The following is a 21,644-nucleotide window of genomic DNA, read 5'->3' as shown; positions in this document are numbered from 1 at the left end:
ACAGAAAAGGATTAAGGTCACTTTGTTCCTGATTTAAAGTTGGTTGCAGTGAATAGGAACTTTTCCACTTAGTGCCACTGACTCAGAGCAGGGCTGTTTTTTAGTAAGTTTCTTTCCTGCCTGAGGAGGAAGAAAAGGTGGAAGAAATTCTTTAAGAAGCCAGTCAGCTTGCAACTGTGTGCCTTCACAGGGGCTTAATTAGACTTCATGTCTTCTCAGCTCACCCTGCAAGAGCCAATATTGGAAAGAGGAGTATAAAATCTCCTGAGTCATCTCTGTGCAACAAGCCCTGGAAATACCATAACATTGGTGCTCTGAGAACATCACACAGAGGGGCCAGCACTGCCTCATGTAAACAAGACCTAGAACTTCTGTTTGAGGCTATTTCTTAGGCTGCACTTCTGAGGCTTTCAATTTCCCAAGCGAAAAAAAATCTTGTTATTGATACAGGGGTAGGGAATTGGAGTCTTAAGGAAACTGTTCCCTTCATGCAAGTAGTCAGGAGAAGCTGATGCATAATATCCTCACTTCCAACAGCACTTTTGTCCGAAGAGCTGAGAAGAGAAAAATAAAACCCTTCAAATAATATTAAATTAGTTTATAAAATAAATCCATGAGAAGCTGTTGTAGAGCATAAAGACCACTTACACATTTTCAGTAGAGAGGAAAGGTATCAGCTGCAACATGCAGTGGAGAGTGTCCTCCAGAAACAAATAGAAAAATATGTGTCTGGGTGTTTAAGTTACAATTAAGTAAGCATCTCAGGAGACACAGGTTAAAGAGAGATTTACACTTCCAGACAGCATATTTATATAGTGGGAAAGACAATAGAGAGAAGATAAGGAGAATACAGAGAGGATGTGGCAAAGACATCCTAAGATAACCTGCGTCTGTGGAATACATTTTTAAACACCTTCATCCATCACATTAGTGAAAATGGTATGACTATACAATTTCTTGTGTTCAAAGAAATTAAACAAAATAGCCTTTCAAGCAGAGAGAAAAAAACCTCACTTTGAGAATTATTGCCTGTATAAGCAGCTGTTGCTCAAATTTCTTACATATGGTGCCAAGAGAAGAATATGCTTCTTCAGACATATTATAGTACAGTGCATTATTGTGTGATTTCAACAGTCAGATATTTATTTCTTGAATTCTATTCAGAAGAGTACATATGCCAAAGATGAGCAGATTTGAAAGTTACTTAAAACAGCCAAAGCTAACAGAGTAAAGACACATATGCCAATATAAAAACCCACCCAAAAAAATAACTGTTGTGTACACAGACACAAAATCATACAGGACATACTATAATAAACAATCTTTAGTGACTGCAGGCAGACATTTCTATATCAAAATTCCTTCTCTTTGACTTTATAATAAGAAATTTATACCTTAGATAGAATGTTATCTGTTCGTTCTGGCTTTAGAATTCAGCATGTTTTTACATGAAAATGTACAATTATTAACTGGTCAGATAGTTATCAATAGTAAGGATAAATGCCATAGCTTGGGGATTATTAAAAAATCATTAAAGAGATAAGACTCACATTGTCATCAGAGAAATACTGAAAACTCACTTTGAAACCTTTCAAAATTTAATTTGATATTTTGCATAAACAAGGAAACTGACATTTTGTAAACATAAAAATGACACTAATGTCTGTAGTTAATTTATAAAGAATATATTAAGTTCAGTAAAACAGTGAGTAAACATTTGAGAGGTGAGGGACTTGAATAAGTTTCCCCAAGATGAGTTAACAATAAGGTTTATTTGGCCTTTCCTGAACATTTCCATGAGTATGCATTTTTCAATGTTAAAACTGCAACAGATTAACAGTGAGTTAAATACCATTTTGAACCATGAAATCCATATTCCACTCCCAAAAAGAAACCAAATCAAAAGAGTGCCTATAAAGCAAAATCTGCAGCCTTTTAAAGTCTGTGTCAGGGAACTAAAAGTCTCTCTAGTAGCTTTTTGAGTATTGTTATTATTAGATGGAGAAATTTCAGAAGGAATGGTGCACTAGGAATTCTCACAGGCAGTTGAAACACATTATTTTCCTAACCACTAAAATTCCTCATTGGTTTGTGAATTTCTTCCAGGGGAAATTGCGTATATGGTTAATATTACACAGTACTTTACTAGCATAGTCTGAATTCTACTCTCCCTGCCATCCTCAGATCAGGGATTTAACTATCAAATCCACAGGCAAATGTGTACAGTGTAGCTTCGAGTTCAGCCTGGAGAAGAAGAGACTAAGGGGAGACCTCATTGCAGGTACAACTTCCTTGTGAAGGGAAGAGGAGCGGCAGGCACTGATCTCTTCTCCCTGGTGGACAGAACAGCCTGAAGTTGTGTCAGGGGAGGTTTAGGTCGGATATTAGAAAGAGGTTCTTCAGCCAGAGGGTGGTTGGGTGCTAGAACAGGTTCCCCAGGGAAGTGGCCACAACAGCAAGCCTGACAGAGTTCAAGAAATATTTGTATGATACTCTCAGGCACGCAGTGTGACTCTTGGGGATGGTCCTGTGCAGGGCCAGGAGTTGGACTTGGTGATCCGGATGGGTACTTTCCAACTCACCATATTCTGAGTCTGTGAGTCTGTGAATCTTTGTCTTGGATCTGCTGAGGGAATTGTTTTAGGATGTGAAAGTATGTGTAATCTAAAGCCATACAAAATTGGAAAAAACACTGTAGCATTTAAGAAAATAACAGCAAAGGATTTTCAAAGGAAACACACTACCATGAAAGTTGTGATATCTTAAACAAACAAACACACACACACACAAAACAAACCAAAATAAAATCTGGGAACAGAGGAAGCCTGAGTGCCTGAGGATCAGCCCACCTCAAGGAGTAACATAGGCCAACTTTTCCCTAGCCAATGTCTACTTCACCATCAGCATCACATGCATCTGTAGTCTCACTGGTGTTGAGAATACACTAAAGCTTAACACATTCTGTTGGAAATATACTAAAGCTTGGCACTGCCAATTGTCTACTGTATACATTAGGCAATAAATAACAGCTGAACTTCTCTGTGCTCTTAACTTGTACATACATTGCATGCAGAGTCTGCACACAGCAGAAGATATCTTACCGAGTGTGACTCATTTACAGGTAATTTCTCTCTCCTTAGGAAAGAGTTCTCTGTAAAATTGAGTGCAATTTTTGCAAAATATAATTCACCATATTTTTAGATACATATGGGATCTTTCGAAGATCTAGACTTTATTTGTATATACAAACATAACAAATGTTATCAGTCAATCTACAATAAAGTGACCGAGGAAAACCACTTCCCATATGAATTTTAGGCATACTTATTAATTTTCTCATTCTAGTCACTTCCAAAAGTTTTTGTCCATGAAAGATTATCAAGTATCCTATTTTGGCACCTGTGGAATAAGCACTTTTGGTTTTCTTCCTACCGGCATCAGGTCTTATAAGCCACATATGGAATCATAGTTACTAACTCTATACAGACATTCAAAAGTTATTCTGGCATTTTATTTGACCACAGCAAACACAGAATCACAGAATTATAGAATCACTTATATTGAGAAAGACTCCTAAGACTATTGAGTCCAACCACCAACTTAGTATTGCCAAGTCCATCATTGAATCATGACCCTAAATACCACATCTAATATGTCTGAAATCTTCAGGGATCGTGACTCCACCACTTCCCTGAGCAGCCTCTTTCAGTGTTTGACAACTCCTTTGGTGAAGAAATTCTATAAACTTTGGCCATGAAAATGTGTAACCTTTACAGGAAAAAAATATTTCACTTAATAATATTTGGTTGGTTGTTTGCTTTAAACTATCAGAAAGAAACAAGAAAAGCTCAGCAAAAGACTTTAATGTTAATGAATTTCTGCTCCTTTTCCACTTCAAATCACATAATACAATATATTTTGAAGTTTCATCATATTTAAAAATTGAGACTTGGCATTTAGACTCACTTTTTACTGTTTTTTCCAGAAAGATAAGGAGGTATTATTTCTCTCTTTTACCCAGCTTATCTATTTCACCTGCAAGTGAAATTTATGTGTGAAAGACTTGCAGATCCTTATTGGCAAGGTACTGTATAGTGCAAATTACTATTACTGATGATACCTGATGATGACCATTTATTCACTGCATTAGCTAACAAAATTGTTGAGAAAGCTTTCCTATAGTGTTTAAACCACTGGCAATTTACGATTGTTCAACTGCTAAATAGAAAATGTGGGCAGTTCTGGGCACTCTTTTCAGATTGATTTTTTTGAACTAACAGCTCTTAAAGATGGCTTAGATGGAGAACATATGTATTTATTATTAATATTAATATTAATAATGTTAATATTTGTATCAATATTAATATTAATATCAAAGTTATTTTCAAACTTCGGGAATATATTGCATCAGACTACCTAGAAAATAAGGAACATAATCACTAGCATCTGAATAATTTTTTGCCCACTCTATATTTCTGTTTCTTTTTCTTTATTTCTTTTTTTTAAGTAATAATAATTACAAAATCCTTACGACTATATGATGTCCATTAAGACAGAAGGAAGTCACAGTTCGAATCAACTAAAACTCTGAAGGATATCCTGCATAGTAATGGAATGTCATCAGCAATAGTAAAAACTTTGCTGACTGGGCTCCTGTCTACTTACACAGAAGTCATCGCTACATTTATCAGACTCATTATATATATCAAACTGTGTGCTCGTGTATTGTGTATTGTGAAAACTGTTTCTTTGGGTATTATTCTTCTCTGAGCATATACTTGTGACTGCAACTCCTATTGATTTTCCCAGTTAGGGACAGGAATCAGGCTGTACAAAGAAGTTCTCTATTATCTCCCTTCATTCCTTAAAAAAGGAAAGGGAAAGCAGCTTGGGAAAATCATGTGAGATAAATTGTGAAAAAAAGGAAGAGGAATGAGGGTGAAAAAATAAATATTAGGGATGTCCAAGGATGTGACATAAGAAGAAAACAGAATTGAGACTGCGGTATCTCCCCACTCCTGCCTTCCGCTGTCCCATGCTTCTTCCCTTTTACCCTACTGTGGGCCAACTTTTTAAGGCAAGGAGGAGGTGCAAGAGTTGATAGGCTTTCAAAGGGAAATAAAAATTGGAAAAAATCCCAACAAACAAACAAACAAAAAAAAACAGAGAAGAAAAGCACAGCCAGCAACTCAACCAGAGGTCCTAGAGAATACAAGAAGGAGCTACGAAGCCGGGTAATCCATACATGTGTGCACCAGAGTTGTCTTCTTCCTGCAAGACAGTCGTAAGTCATGAGATCCTGTGAGGAATGCCATGGATTTGCACCTATTGTTCTAAGAGGATTTTCCATTTTATACTCTTGAGTTAACTGTACCATTACCCAGGTCATGGTGTTCATGGAGCTTGCCCACTGAAGCGCTCTTCTCTGAAGACAGGGACAGGACCCAGGAGTGAGGAAACAGAACATACCACATACAGACATGCAGAAGGGTTTCTAAAGAGCTATTTGGGATCCGACCAAGTGGGTGACAAAGTGAGTGACACAGCACGAACTAAGGTAGCTTTGAGGGTCTGAAAAAGATGTCCCATGGTGTGGGTGGGGATTGCTTTCCCCTGGAAAACCTCAGGCACAGGGCAGGACCGCAAATTCAAGGAGGTCCCTACATCTCAGAGCAAAGGGTGGGGGACTTGTCAGAGTCTATGAGTACCCATAGACTTCATCTGTAGTGTAAAGAACCTAGAAAAAGGATGCTCTATTGCCGGTTCTGCCCAAGTTTGTTTGCAGTAAGAGAAAGAGAAAACTTGTCTGAAACTCATATAGAAGATGATGAAACTCTTTTCACTTTTCTTCTCATTCATTCTTAGTTGCTTGACCCCATTTATGGATAGGAAGGAACAGAAAGAATAGATAGATCAATCAATAGATAAATAGTTATATCTTCTTTTTAAAGCATCATCCTCTCAACTGCAAGTCAAGTCCATCTTTAAATTCTGGTGAATGAACTGTTTCTTATTCTGTCTTTCATTTAACCACCTACTGAAACATTCATGCTAACCCACCCTTGCAAACACTTCTCAGTGCAACAGAGTCATATTCTGGATAATTTTTTAACTCCTTACAATAATTTCTGTCACACAGGAGCAGAAAATAATCAAAAGTGAAAGGTTACAAGAAGTGTTCATAGAAATCACAGATTCACAGCTGCACTGATTTTCTCATATAAGAAACTAACTCAGGCCAAACTAACCTCATTTTTTTTACCATTTTGTAAGCAAATATTCCTATTTAATCAGATTACCTAAAGCATTAAGTCTGTATTGCCAGATACAGGACAGTATATTCTTGAATTTCATGTTGCCAAAGGTCCATATTGTTCTTCTGTCCAATTCACAGTATGTGGTAATTGATTTTATGTTTAGCAATTTTTATGGTATTTTTACATTACTATAGTTATTTTCAAGATTCCTGTACTGAGATTTCCACTTATCCACTATATTGAGGATACTGATGTTTATTTTTTTTAAAGAACATTGGGTTTTTTGCATGAGAAAAAATGCCAAATATTTAACTTTTTACAGTTAATAAAAAGACTGTTCAGTAAGTCATATCAAGAATTTTATTTAAGTTTTAAAACACAAAAAGGCATTTGATCTCTCTGCTGCATTATAGGTAAGGAGACCACTCATAGCTAACAATGATAAAGTTGTTTTTCATACACAGAGGCATTTCTACCCTATAAAGCTGGTTACATACTGAAAGAGATATCAGATTTCCCTCATTATTTCTTTTAGGAAATGTATTGAGTGAGAATAATCAACTGATGACCTCTTTTTGGTTATATGAAATAAAATTTTCTGTAGGTTATCAAGTGACTCACAAAATCATCCCTTTCACTACGTTCCTGGCCACAATTCAAAGGCAACATGTAGAGTAGAAAATAGGCAAGTATGGTATTAAATGTTGTCGTGGTTTGAATCTTGTTTTCCCCCAGAGGCTAAGAGAAGTGGTAGACCCCAAGGGGTGGAAACCTCTGGAAGTTTTGAAATTCTGTCCAATGGGCGCTCCTGCAAAAATGTCAACATCCCACAACCAGACCGGAAGAGAAGAGTTGTAGTTTTGGTTGTTGTAGGAGAGGTGGCCATGTTGTGAGCCACGAGGTAGAGGCTCTGTGCCCCTTGGGGCCTCTGGCCCCCTCCCAGCCCCTGGCTGGGGGGCTGCAGGGACCTGGAACAGCATAAAGCTGGGCTAGGTGCCTGTAGTTATGCTGGGAGAATGTTTTCTCCATGGGTGCAGAACAGCAGCAGGCATTGACCAGAGAAACGGTGGCAGAGAGCCAGGACTGATAAGGACCTGAACTGAAGGAGTAACAGAAGCAACATGCAGCACTGCAGAGAAGACTCCTGGAAGATAGAGCCGGGAGAAAGCGAGCCAGCAGCAGAGAGACAGAGTTTGGGGTAAGACTGTACCAGACCCCCCAAAACTCCTTTGAGACCTCCTGGAAGGAGGACGATGATGGACTCTTACTTGATAGAGCCTTGGAGTGCTACAGCACTTACAGAGAGGAGCTAAGAAGCTCAAAGGCGTCCTGAAGCTGGACCAGGACAGCCAAAGGAATGTGGAGGAGGGCTTCGCCCCCCCGCTGTCTGGAGACAGAGCACGGAGCTCTGCAAATGGGAATTTGAATCCCCTGAGGAAGGGACTTTCACGAAGATGCCCCTGCATTTCGTGATATGCCTGTGGTGATGCGAGTCTTGTCCCTGCTGGCAGTCCACAGGTGAGGCCTTCGCTTGGACCGAAGGAGAGCCGAGGGGCTTGGAGACCCCCTTGTGTGTATTGAAAAGAGATCCAGCTACAACAACCCAGTTACCGCTGCATGGAGGACAGAAGAGGAGCTGCTGCTTAAGGACTGGAAGGGATCTGTCCTTCTTTCCCTCCTGGACTTTTATTTGGAGGGGAGAAGAGATCTGATCATTGTAAATACATATGTCATGGTAGAGATAGTTTGTGATCATGTGTATAATGTGATGTTATATTTATTTGTACAGTCATTGTAATATATTCCCTTTCCCCCACTTTGAGTCTGGTGTGTTTTGTCTGGAAAAGCCCATCTCACATGAGGCTGAGATGTGGGAGGGGGGATGGAGCTAGGGAATTGGATTTTTGGGGCTATCTCAAACCATGACAAATGTGTATTGTCTATACAGGCACTGCTGTATTGATTGGCACTTGAGAGTGTGTGTTACATGTGGATAAAAAAAACCAAGTGTATTCACTGTAATGGGAAATTCACAATAAAAGATAATTAGGAGGTAATAATCACGACGCAATGCCTAAGGAATAGAATACAAATAATGGAAAATCAGAGTATTCCAGGCTTGGTTCTCGGCTGTTGGGTAGTTTGACTTCATTGAGCACTACCAATTTCAGCCTGAGAAAAAAATAGTATGGATGGCTTGCCACTAGCCATCGTGTTTGAATGAACTGTGCGACAAGTTCATATTTAAAACTGTCTTCAACGTTTACCAAGTAAGGGATAATTTTTTTGGTGGCAGAGAAAAATACTGGACTGATTAATAGTAATAGCAATTATTTTTCCAATGGTTGATCCGGAAAGATCTCAGAATGTCATAGGTTCTTTAGTATACTGATGTAAATAGCAACCAAAATCCTCAATGACAATCCTATAAAAGGACTGTATGAGAAAGATAAGTCTGAATATATATATATAATAATTTAAATTAATTATGATGAAATATTTCCTTAGATGTTAAGGAAAATCCTGTCAAAGCATTACTGCTGTTTGTGCCAGGAGAGAAGACACCTAGGCCACCCGTGACTTTTGAAGTGTGGGCTCCACCATTACTGCAAAAAAGGTACACTCATACTCTAACTACAACCTTTCATAATAGGTTTTATAGCACAGTTCAAGTGCAGAGCATCTCACATTGCCTAAATGTGAGCAGATATAGGGAGCAGATATTGCAAACTGGAAAAGAAGCATGTTCAAATCAAGGGAAAAAGCAATAACTGTCATGGAATATTCCCAAGACTGAGCCATTCATTTTTCAAAACCTCATTAAACTTCTTTTAATCTTCATGTTTTCTAGGTTTCCCTCAAGATCAATAAATTCTTAAGGTTGTATGATGAATTAAAGATTAAATTGCTGCTATCTGATTTAAATTTTAAAAATACACACCCCTTGCAAGTAAATATACATGTAAATGGTTATGAAAAAAATCAGAAAACTGTAAAAAGCCACTTTATAGATTTGCTATAAATGCAATTGACCATACAGGCAATGTCATTGCAAAACTATGGAGACATCATTATTTGCATGCCTTTTAGAGCCATTTTCACCTTGCATTATGACTGAAAAACAATTAAAATTCAGATCTTCAGAGACCCAATGGCAATGCTGTCACAATGCAATTTTAGACAATTCAAATTAGATGCAGCAGCTGCTTTTCAATGAGATTTTGATGTTTACCCAATTTTGCTGCTGGGTTAATTGAGTCATATTGAGGTCAAGTGGCTTGCCTGCAATCACCCAGATGTAAGCTCGCTAAGAATTACAGCTCAGGACTATCACAGCTATAAAATTCTGTTTCCCTCAATAGGGCAAAAATACAAACAGAAATAAACTAATCAATAAAACACTGTCAGTAGAAAATTATGTCAGCAGCCACAGCAGCAGATTACTTGGGATACTTGTATTACTAAAGAATAACCATTAAGTAAAATGGAAGAAAATATATTAACATGAAAATGAGAATAAAATAAAAGCTAAATACTTTAGAATTTATCTCTTCTTAACAAACTGACTTACTTTAAAACATGCCAACAAGTTAAACTTGAATAATAACCCAAGCAGTAAAACTTAAGTAAATTATCTTCTTTTTGCCAAAGGACAAAACAATTTCTTACTGAACTTATTACATAAAATGACTGCTCCTCTGTCTGAAAGCCATATCCAGAATTGTAGGCAATGTGGAAAAAACACATGCTCAAAGAATAACTTGGGCTTCTCAAATCCATTGCTGGATTCAACTCAGCTAAACTATTCTGGGAAAAGGTGCCATGGAAAACAGTCCTAGTGCAGCTGCAATCTCAGCTGGAGCAACAAAAAATTAAAAATTGTAACTTTACAGTGGCACATGTAAATAATTAAAATTAGTGTATTTTCACTCTGAATATAACATTCCTCTCACAAAGCCATATTTTAAACTGTTAAGTAATCCTAGTTTGGAACTTATCTATCCATGATTAAGCTTCAAGTTACAGTATGAATTACTAGAAACATGAGTTTAGAATGAGAGCGAAGATTTTGAATGAGTGTATTCCCATGCACAAGTACAGCAAACAGGTATTCCAGGACAGAACTGATGACTCAGTTAATAACAAATATGATGGATAGAACATGGCTAAAAAGTACAACATCAGAGAAGCAGAAGAGGGATGTTATCTAGAGGAAAAAATATTTGGTACCTCTTTTACTTTTTGCAAAACAGGAGTTAATACACCGATGAATACAAAGATTGTATGGAACAAACTAATAAACAAGCAGAAATCAAAGTCTGCCACTATCTAATTTATGTTTAAACACACAAATGTGTGTATATATGTATTAGCATACATTTATCAAAGCACACATGCACATATATACTTGCATACATATCTAAAAGATATTGTCAGTCTTTCATTTAAATGAAATTTTTTTCCTGTAAAAACATTTTTCATAAATAAATTTCATTAATAAATTAAATGTTGTTTCTCTTTAATTTCTGGGTTTGGAATGTTATATCAGTTGAAATATTCATTATCACATTTTTTAATATTTACATGCAAGCATGAATAATAAAGAAAAACAAATAAAAAATCATTGTGTTTTCCTGTCTTTTCTACCTTATTTTAAGTATTATTTAGAAGATACTTTAAGCATTACTATAAGGATATTTTGAGGGTGGAATTGGAACTGACAGAACTAAGTTCGACTATTTCCAAATTGTCAAAAAAAGCCATATGTATTATCATTAACAACCTGTTATTGAAATATGCTTTTAACTAATTTATTTTATTTAGCATTTTCTAGAATTTTATTGATTTTAAACTTCTGAACAAATGAAAGTCTAAATTGCCTCTATCACAGAAGTAGATGTTGTAATATCATACTATATATACAAGGAAATATCACTTAGACTGAGAATATCATGACTGTATATAATGGGGAGAAAAGATTTCAAAAACTCTTTCTTCTCCCCGTTCGCATTCACTTTGGTAACTATTAGTTTCAGTAATTTAGTGATTATTCTTCTTCAACCACTGAAGTGGAAGCTGTCTAAACTAATTCTTCAATTTTTTGGTGTTCCTTTGAACACACAATTTCTCTTTTTCATGTTTTCTACTTTTAAAACACTTTCCAAAAATCTTGGATGAATGTCCTTTTTGAGAAACAAAGACCAAAGATTAGAGAGGCAAGAAGATTAGAGTTCTTACAGACTTGAGATGAGAGACTGATGATGCACAAACAGAATTATTAGTGTATGATCATTATTTCACAAGAACTTTATGATTGTAAGAAATCAAGCTTTTAAATATTATGTGGTCCTGTTTCATTTTCAAAATCCTCTGTGATTCTTTCGTGATTTTAGTTACCCACAGAAAAGAGTTTGAAACTTTGTTGTTAAACAAACATAGGAAAAAAATAAAAGTACTTGCACAGGAAGGCCTTGTCGATTGATAGGGTGCTATTTATTTCATTCCTTGGCACAGAGTTCAGATTTCACAACAGAGAGAAAGAAGAGGGATAAAAATAACTGGACCCCTTTGTTTAACAACTGAGTGAAGCAAAGTCCCTAAAGAAAATATTAGGAAACTACAGACTAAAATAACAGACAGGTGTTAGAAGACCAGCGACAAGCTTTTAGCTATTTTGTTTAACAAATGGGCAATCTGCAGGAATACTTTCAATCAATTAAAATCTCTAAACAAATAAAAAAAATTACTACCTTTTTATTCCAGGCAAAACTTTGTTGCTATAACTGGAGATTTCAGCAAACTATTTCCATGCACTGAAACCTGTGACATGTCTTCTTTCTTTTATACTGGGAACCCTGTCCTGAACTATGGTTTTGCTCTAAAATATTACTGAGAACAAATGCCTATTTTTCTCTTTAAATCTTTAGCTTCTATTTCAACTCTTCATTTTATAGAAATTTGTTTTATTGAGAGAACCCTTGGCCATTGTAATTTAACATTTTATTTTACAAAACAAACAAAAAAAACCCCAAACAAAACACTGAAAAACCCACAAACAAACAAAAACTACCAATAACCCCATAATAATATTATTCATATCAGGTCTATTACCTAATTCATATCATAATAATATTATTAATTTTGGGTATATTATCTAGTTCAACAAGGATAAGTCCTGCACCTGGGGAGGAATAACTCTGGGTACCAAACTGTGCTGGGAGACGCCCAGCAGCTTTGCAGAAAAGGACCTGAGGGTCCTGGGGAACACCAAGATGCACACAAACCAGCAATGTGCCCTTGCAGCAAAAAAGGCTAATGATATCCCTGTCTGGATAGACAGAGTATTGGCAGCAGATCGAGGTGGTGCCACTCAGCACTGCTGGGTCACACCACAGTGTCTGGGACACAGAGCATCCAGTTCTGTGTTCCCCAGTACAAGAGACATGGACACATGAGTCCTGTGAAGGTTCACTAAGTTGGTCAAGAGACTGTAGCACCTCACATGTAAGAAAAAGCTGAGAGAGCTGGGGCTGTTTTGCCCGCAGAAGTCTCAGGGGAATCTGACTGATGTATATGAATACCTGAAAAGAGGGTGATGAAGAAGATGGAGCCAGGCTCTTTTCAGTGATGTCTAATCACAGCACAGAAAGTTCTTTCTGAGCATCAGGAAACACCTTCATCTATTTACTTTTTATGTTCTATGCTCTTGAGATCAAGGCTGTCGTTATGAGAAAAGTCATCATTTGGTATAACAAATCAGCTTCCACAGGGTTTAGTTATAGTGGATGAGGATATTTTTCTTGTGAACAGTTCCATGTCAGCAGTTTATAAGTGGAACTGCAAGAAAAAATAAAGCCTAACATTAACTGCTTGTCCTTAGAACATCACATGAACTAATTTCCATGATACATGCTTTCTAGGGGTACTTCGGTATGATTGAAGAAGTTCAGTTATTCTGAAGGAGAGAGGATATTTTATTTAATTTTTGCCCTTCTAACTCGTGTGGCTGATGCCTCAAGACTTGGATGGGTGACCCTTCTTTTGTTATCGAAATTAATTCACTAATTCCTGTATCAGAACAATCCAGTTTCAAACAAGAGACACAATTGATAACAATTTTTAAAAATGTAATAGGAAATGGAGTGGAAAGCTTATCATTCTGACCTTGCAAGTGATTCATGAAAATAATGGTCAAAGGGATCTTGAAGTCCAGTTGCATCATGCATACTGTGATTATTTTTTAAGTTGTATTATTATTTGAATTTAAGTTTTCAACTACAAGTATTGAGCTTTATTTAATGCAAAATATGATAACAGCAGGAGACAATTCCTTAAGAAGAGTAATTGTCTTAATTAATGCATCATGATAGCCCAATCTTATCTTGAATTTTATGCATGCATACAAATAAATGCATGTATACACAAACACTGTTATGTATAAATAAAACACTTAAGTTTTTTAGTTTGCTAACTTTAAAAAACAATAGAATTTGTTTTGTCTGTACTAGTGAGATGAATGGATAATGTTCACGTTGCTTGTGTATGTTAGGCAATAAATTTTTTCTGGCAGTTGATTAAATACTAGTCCAAAGCCAATAAATTTAATCAATGCATAAGGCCCTTGAATGTTGTTTGAACATTTCACTGTCATGAATTTTACTGCTACTCTGTCAAAAATAAAATACTTATGGACAGCATGATATCATAAGCTCTCTCAATTATAAGCTTCCTTTCTTATAGTTAAAGCTTTAAATGTGTTAAGGTGGTGACATAATTCATAATACACAATGATCTTCACAATCCAACCTGAAAAGATGAGTCTATATGTATACATAAGATCTCTTAATTAGTTTCACATTATTTTTTTCCCTCACATGTGGAAGAAAAAAAAAGAAAGGGCATTTTCACATAAAATGACAATGAATCAACCTCATTCATTTTATTCACATTATTTGTTTAATTTCAAAAGTTCCTAGGTTACCGTGGCTGCCTGTCCATTAACTTCAGTGAAGCATCTTGTTAAAATTTCCTACATGGTTTTGTCTTTTCATATGTACTGTGAATTATGTACAGATCACAAATAACGCATGACATGAGACTAATGCGTATAAATTCAAAATCTGATAACCATTTACAATGATCTGCTTTAGAATTCCTGTAGTTCTTCAAAAGATATATGCAAATATATCCTATGTCCTGGAATTCTTTGGAACCTTTTCTTTTTGCTGTTTATAGCTTCTTTTTCTTTTTTTATCTTGTATGACTGAACATTTCCATGTTATCATACACACATTATGTCCTCTTTCACTATACTATTAATAAAAAAAAAAAGATTGAATGAAGGAACAATGAAGAATGAATGAGCATGAATGAATAGTAAGGTGGCTGGTCAGAAATGAACACTTATTTAGCACAAGAATACAAAAAAACAGCATTACACTCATAATTTTCTTCAGGTCTATCAAATCCCCTTGTTAAGTGTCCTGGATATAAATATTTCAGGCTCCTTCTCAGGGCAGTATCTATTTCCTAATAATAATATTAAGGTGTATCTTGAGGAATAAAAGCTCCGATTCCATTGTTAATTTTTTAAATTTTTTTTTTTTTAACAGCAGAAGGGATCATACTCTAACCCTGTTGTCTAACCATCTACATTAGGTACACTATGAAATGCATTATTTTAGTACTGGAATGTAACTTCTGTTTGAGGTGTAGCATGTATTTTACTAGCATTATTTTACTCAATTTAATATTCCAGCAAATGAATGATTCACCAAACTAATAAGTAAATGGCTTTGAATAGTCATAAATGAGTCGTTTTTCCTAGCCTGAGTGCACATTGCACAACTTTCCTGCCACAGAGCCTCATCCTGCCTTTCATTGGGCCATCCTACTTGATGTTCCCATCCTCTGTCACATATGTAGGGTAATAGATGCACAAGAAAAACAGGAGTTCATGTCTGAGCATTATTTACAATGACTCCATAGACCTTTTCAGTCACTGCACTCCTAGACAGAGTTCCTCATCCTGTGTATGTGAAGGATTCTCTGTTCTAGACATTTTAATGCATATATGATGGGATTAAATATTCAGATTTTGGAAGAGTCTTGCATTATGGAAATTAAAATCAGTGTCTACAACTATCTAATTTATCATCTCCCAAATGTCTCACTTGCATAAATCTGCCAGAAATAGTTCTATATTTTCTCTAGAAAAAGGAACTCTGAAATGTTTAAACAACCCATTACAAATATACAGTGCTAACAGAGTAGGGTTATCTCTGACTCTTGTCTATCAAGGCTCACAGTTTTATCTCATTCCTTCCTGGATGCAATTCAGTTTATTAGCTACCTCTGCTGGACATGACATAACTGGTGCACTTCAATACATATTTTATTTATAAACTCCTAATGTTTCTAGACTTTGGTATGCACTTAAACTTTTTGGAAAACAAAATTTTCAAGTTACTTTCAAGTTCCTTTTCTGCTAGTCTTCTGAGTTAGTAATATTGGTAGCTACAGTAATGTTTAGACAATAAAGGAAAACAGAAAAACAAGGATCACAGTATGGTTTTGTAAAATAGCTGTTTTTATACTAAACTACTTTAGATTTAATATACTACATTCTTGGTTTTACTAGGATTTAAAACAGCACTGTATAAGTGGTCAGACTTAGTGTTCCACAATATATTACTAGATGTTTAGCCAGATATTTTTTTTGTTTTCTTTACTGAATTTAAAATTATTTTGAAGGTATGATTAAGATAGATAGAATATGTTTTTAGGTTCCGTAAAGTTCAAAATTGTTACAGTTAGATAAGGCAGTGATCTCTAAACTGCTTAAATCCACTTAAATATTCTTTCTTTTGTGAGGGTACTACATACTAGAAGAACTAATGGGCTATGAACTAGAAGAGAATACCTGCAATTGTCCCTATTTCATTGTGTGTTATGAACATATTTATTCTAGAGAAAATCCTAAACATGTTCATCCCTCTCTACCTTCTTCCTTATACATACCCCAGGGAACTGGAAACATGTTATGTTACTATTTGAAAATGTTGGCCAGTTGAAGACATTTATTGCTAGCAAGACTCTAACCTGACAGATTTAGAGTAGATAACCATGCATGTGCATACTGCCTGTTTTCTGAGTCATAAGAGTTTAAAAATGGGAGGCATCATTTGCATTCTCTCTGAGGAGAAAATATGTATCTTCAAGGCCATAGGCCAAAAATTCCATGGTGATCACAGAATCATGGAATATCTCAAATTGGAAGTGGCTGCATAATGATTGAGTCTAACTCTCTGCTCCTCACAGGACTACCTAAAACTAAATCATAGAGATACAGTGATAAAAATAGACATTCTCTGTAAATATAAATAACATGAATCATGACATCTTTTTTTTTTTATGTGTGATCTTTGGAGTTTTGGGTCATTTTGAACAAGATGAAGATTATTTTTGCATAATTTCCAGTTCCATTACTTTTCTAAACACATTAGTTCATATAAAGTCCTTGACCTAGCTAGGATCACACAACCTGTAAATATACATACAGTTTTTTGACATACTCTGCATGTCAACGCCCCTAACTTTTCACTGAAGTTGTAATTTGTCAATTAATGAAGCTGAAATGACTGAAAAAATATCCCCTGAAGAACTTAAAATGAGAATTGAAAAATAAACTGCAACAGTTCTGACTATAGGACAGGATGAGCAAATCACCCCCATTTGACTGTGGTTGTTATCTATATTGCGACACCAAAACTCTAAACACATGAACATTACTTCCTTGCCAATTTCTATGTAACAGTTATTGAGTACCAGATGATGGTTTCCTAACACTAAATATTTTTTCCTTTTTTTTTTCTGTTGACAGAAAACCAAAGCCATCATACTATTCTCAGTGATTATTTGTACTTGTAAAAGAAATAGCATCCACTATATAATTAGGATTCACACAAATACAAAGATATAAATTTCTATATTATAGCTTGCAAAATCTGCAAATTTGATATACAGTGCTTCCAGAAACACAACTTCGACTCTCACATGTCTTCCAGATAGAACTATTGAAGAATAAGAAAGAGTTAGATGCTGGTTCATATAAAATGCTCAAAACTATATTAATCATGTAGCTGTTCACTCAAAAACATTAATCCCCCTTTAGCAGTCTTCACACTGTTAAAACAAGAGAGTCTATAATAGTTATTCTTGTCACTCAAAGTAAATTTCTCTGATATATTTTCTAAACACCAAAGAGCAAAACATGACGGTCAGAGTAAGTACTGCATGCCAATGAGATTCTCAGTGGCAGCAAAGGACTGAAACACAAGCAGATTGCTCATTTAAAGTCACCATTTAAATGTGCCTTTCAGAAGAAAGACTGACATTACATTTTGTTGTAGTTTCCCAAGCTTAAGGTTTTAATGCAATGGCTGCTGTTCTGTTTCGTGAACATTACACCATAGTCTGCTATAGAGCCTCATCCACAGGTTTATTCTCCCTCACATTATAGAGGGAAGACATACATTGTTTGACACCCTCCATATCCCACATAAGACAACATCCACTGTCCTGCGTAAATCACTTTATGTCAAGTCTTTTCTGTGAAATACAGTAGGGACCCACTGTCCAACACAGCTTAACTGATTGGGCAGCCAGCCATGCCTGTTCTGCCCTGATGAGACTGAGGGACTTCAACTTTCAGTGCTTGAAGAAAGCCTTCAAAAAAATCAGGATCATAACATATTTTCCTCATATGCAATTTTGTCTTATTTCTTTCACTGACACAAAGCAATTGTCATTAAAGCTAGTGCAAATCATGTTTTCAGACTATATTACATCCACAGGAATGGCATTTACTGATTGCTCTTGTTGACTGTATTATTTTCACCATAAGCACATTCATGCAAACTCTACTGTTTTAGCTGATTTCATCTCATTTGGCCTTTACCAATTTTCCTCATGCACTGAACAACCACAAGATTTGAACATGTGTGGGCATATTTTTGTCACAAAGAATAGGAAAGTACCACTTAAAAGTACCACTCTAAACAAACTATACATTATTGCATATACTGACGGTTTATTGCTCTAATTGACAGCTAGATATTTTCTCTTAGGTGAGCAATAGGAGAGGTTAACAGAGTCTTTCTTCGTTTTCATTCATTCCCTGTTAAGACTCCCTGTGACCAACAAGTCCAATGCTGAGACCTGTATCATTTTAGAATGCTTCCCTAAATAAAGTTCTCAGAAATAAAACAAACACAAATCTGCTCTGATAAGGAAAACTTCTCATGGTGGAGAACTGAACAGTTTTTCAAAAACAATGGTCAATTTTTGAAGCTTGACAACTATTCTAATATAACATCCCTTGAATAATGAACAGACTTGAGCTTGAGAGGATGTCCCTGAGGCCCATAAAGGAGTATGCATGTTTTGGCTTCAGCATTTGAAAGCCAAATGAAAAAATTAGCAATTTCAATAACCACAAATGGAGTATTTACCATCAGTGTATCAAAACAGCTCAGGAGATCTCACATTTGTCTGAGGCCAGTCTTCTGCTCACTTCAAGTGATGAAGGGATCAATGCAACATTGCTGTTGCAGAAAAAGGGACTGTAACCCTACCAACTGGAAAGCTATGCTACTGTGAAGGAAATATTTTGGGAAGAGGGTATTTTGGCATGTAGCAGCAAGTTCTCTGCAGTGGGGAGATCAGACAGACACTCGGAGTCACCTCTGGCATGGGCTGTGCCTGCCTGGGGACACTTGCCCTTCCTATTCCTTACTTGGTGGCCTGAGAGAATGGTACAACCTAGAAATGTGAAAGCGGTATCTGTTGCTATTAAATCTCATTGCCATCTTAGAGAAGTTTTTAAGGACAAGGATTTAGTATAATTTTGTATAGCAGTAAACCCATACAAATTCTTAATAACTTTTCTCCCTATAGTGCTACAGAGCCTGGGGTAAAATTCATAGTACAGAAGAGTGAGAGATAACATAATAATTTTAACAAGGTATGCACGTCCTATTAAAATTAAAATCATGTATCTCTACTGCCACGTAATCTGTATATTTTAAATACCTGAACAAAAAAATATGAAGTAAAAAAATTAGATGCAAAGGAATGTAGTAATTAAAGGTTCCTTAATCCTGCCACCCTGTGCGCCTATATTACAATGTTATCTTTAAATGGCATGAGCACATTTCCTTTTCCCCAGTCTTTCCTCCACTCAGCCACTTCTTTTTCTGATTTGGTAGTCTGAATGTGCAAATCCCAGTACATGTTCCTGATCTCATCTTTCTTTATATCTTACCACTCAGCATGCAGGTCCTGGTTTTATGCACTGCATATCCTAAACTGAATACAAAGAATTTCATTTCCTTATAAGCTCGTATATAACTTTATCACTGCACTATCCCAGTTTTTCATTAACCTTTCACCTTTCAGACTAGAATATTTGGCTGCAATCTCCCAGGGAAAATGTTTTTTTCTTTTTCTCACCCATCTTGAAAACTTAGCCCAAACAATACATAAAGAGCTAGTTGTTTTCACTGCAGAGTTAACTGAAATTTTCGATTTTTAGATTAACTCCTCTCAAATAAACACTGACTGAATGAAAGTGACCATTAAATAACATGTACTTGGAATGACTGCATGAGCAGCTGAAAAGTCTTGGCTTACTCCATGGGTTACTTATGTAGATTCAATTCCTGAGTTCTTCTTGCTCAGCTGAGTACTCCTACATTTAACTTAAGACTCTATGTGATTATGAAGGACATTTCCAGTAACATTTAAATTTTACTTCAAATGAAAACACATGAGTGTGTTAGAAGGAAAGAATGTGTTTGTATTTTTTAACAGCTCTGAAGCTTTTAATACAAATTGATAACTGCAAATCCAGGTCCCATTGGAGTTATCAGCCAATTTCCAGTTATTAAGAAGTCAGGATCTCAGTCAAAACTCAGACACTTTGGGAGGCAATGGTTTTCTACTGAAAGTACTTGTACTTTCTGCACTTTGGTAGTAGCATAAGCCCTTGCTTATTGGGGAAAGAATTGTTCCTACAGTAAATGGGATTCAGGTGCCTTGAAGCCAGAACAGTGGCTACAATTAAAGCCTTTTTTGCTGCAGCATTAGTTTAAGTGCACATTTTCAAGATATGCTTTTCCAGCTCAGCTGAGAGTAGTGTCAAATCTAGTGCCTGTCAGTCCTGGAATATTTTCTATCCAGTGCTCTTGTAGCAAATTAGGTAAAGATGTTGGTTTAGAAGCCTCATCTTCTGATTTTTACACTTTGTTATTAGTGTTTGCAGAAACAGACTGTAGGACACTGCGTCCAACATATGCCTTGCCTTTATTGCAGTAGAAAGATCCAGGGATTTCTGAGGCTGAGAATCTGCTCTGTTCAGGTACTGGAAGAGTTCAAGGCCAGATTAGATGGGGCTTTGAGCAACCTGGTCTAGTGAAAGGTGTGTCTGCCCATGGCAGGGGATTGGAACTAGATAATCTTTAAGGTTAATCTTTAAGGTTCCTTCCAACCAAGCCATTTTATTTCATACTTTTTTGTTCAGGTATTTAAAATATACACATTGCATGGTAGTAGAGATACATGATTTTAATTTTAATGAGGTGTGCATATCTTGTTAAAATTATTATACATGCATATTAAAATCTATATATGAAGAAGTGTTCCAGTTATTAAGGCAGCAAAAAAAGCAGAAGTAGCTTTTGTAGAAATTGTGAAGAAGAGAAAGAGTTCTTGCCTGATCAAGAAAAGCAACAGTAACTGAAGCCCACTCTGTGAATGGGGGAGCACAACACTAAATACAAAGATGAAGAGTAAGAGATAAAGTAAGAACTGGAAATGAGGTCAATCGCAGCTGCTATGCACAGGTGAAAACCTGCAGTTTCTTAGATTTTGCCCTTAAGAATTGAAAAGATTTCTCTTGAAGTGCCAAAGAAATCTTCACGCTCCTCTTCTTTCCAACTGTTGATACCAATGGCACAACGTCACTTCCTGGATCATCCCACTATAGAAGCAAAATCACTTGTATTTTTTCTAATATCTTATGACTGCAAACAGACTTCTTCCTGCAGTTATCCACAAACTGTTGTTGAAATATTGTCCCATTGGTTGTTTTGGACATCTTTTGCATCTCACAGAGCGAGGCCAAGAGATACTGTGCTGATGAATTTTATGTTGGACTTCCTACCCATCCCAACTTTATGGACATCTTATTGGGGAATTGAATGCATAATGTGAAGCCTGATTAGTACCATAAAATTATCCTCAGCCTGTCTGGCCTTGGCCTGAGGCTAGGTGTCACACATTGGAAAGAAGAAATCCCTTCAGTGTTCATAAAACTTCACAAAATCA

The 21,644-nt window shown here is 36.1% G+C and overlaps 1 protein-coding gene across 1 annotated transcript in view; it reads right to left on the bottom strand.

The window, feature by feature from the left end:
- IL1RAPL1 (interleukin 1 receptor accessory protein like 1) overlaps nucleotides 1–21,644 on the bottom strand; it is a 693,374-nt gene that overhangs the window by 284,783 nt on the left and 386,947 nt on the right. The window contains exon 4 of the mRNA XM_064645616.1: nucleotides 400–554. Coding sequence (XP_064501686.1) covers nucleotides 400–554 — 155 coding nt within the window. The remainder of the gene's footprint in view (nucleotides 1–399; nucleotides 555–21,644) is intronic.

This window comes from Pseudopipra pipra, chromosome 2 (genome assembly GCF_036250125.1).
Source record: "Pseudopipra pipra isolate bDixPip1 chromosome 2, bDixPip1.hap1, whole genome shotgun sequence".
Taxonomy (NCBI): domain Eukaryota; kingdom Metazoa; phylum Chordata; class Aves; order Passeriformes; family Pipridae; genus Pseudopipra; species Pseudopipra pipra.
This window is presented reverse-complemented; position numbering and strand designations above follow the sequence as displayed.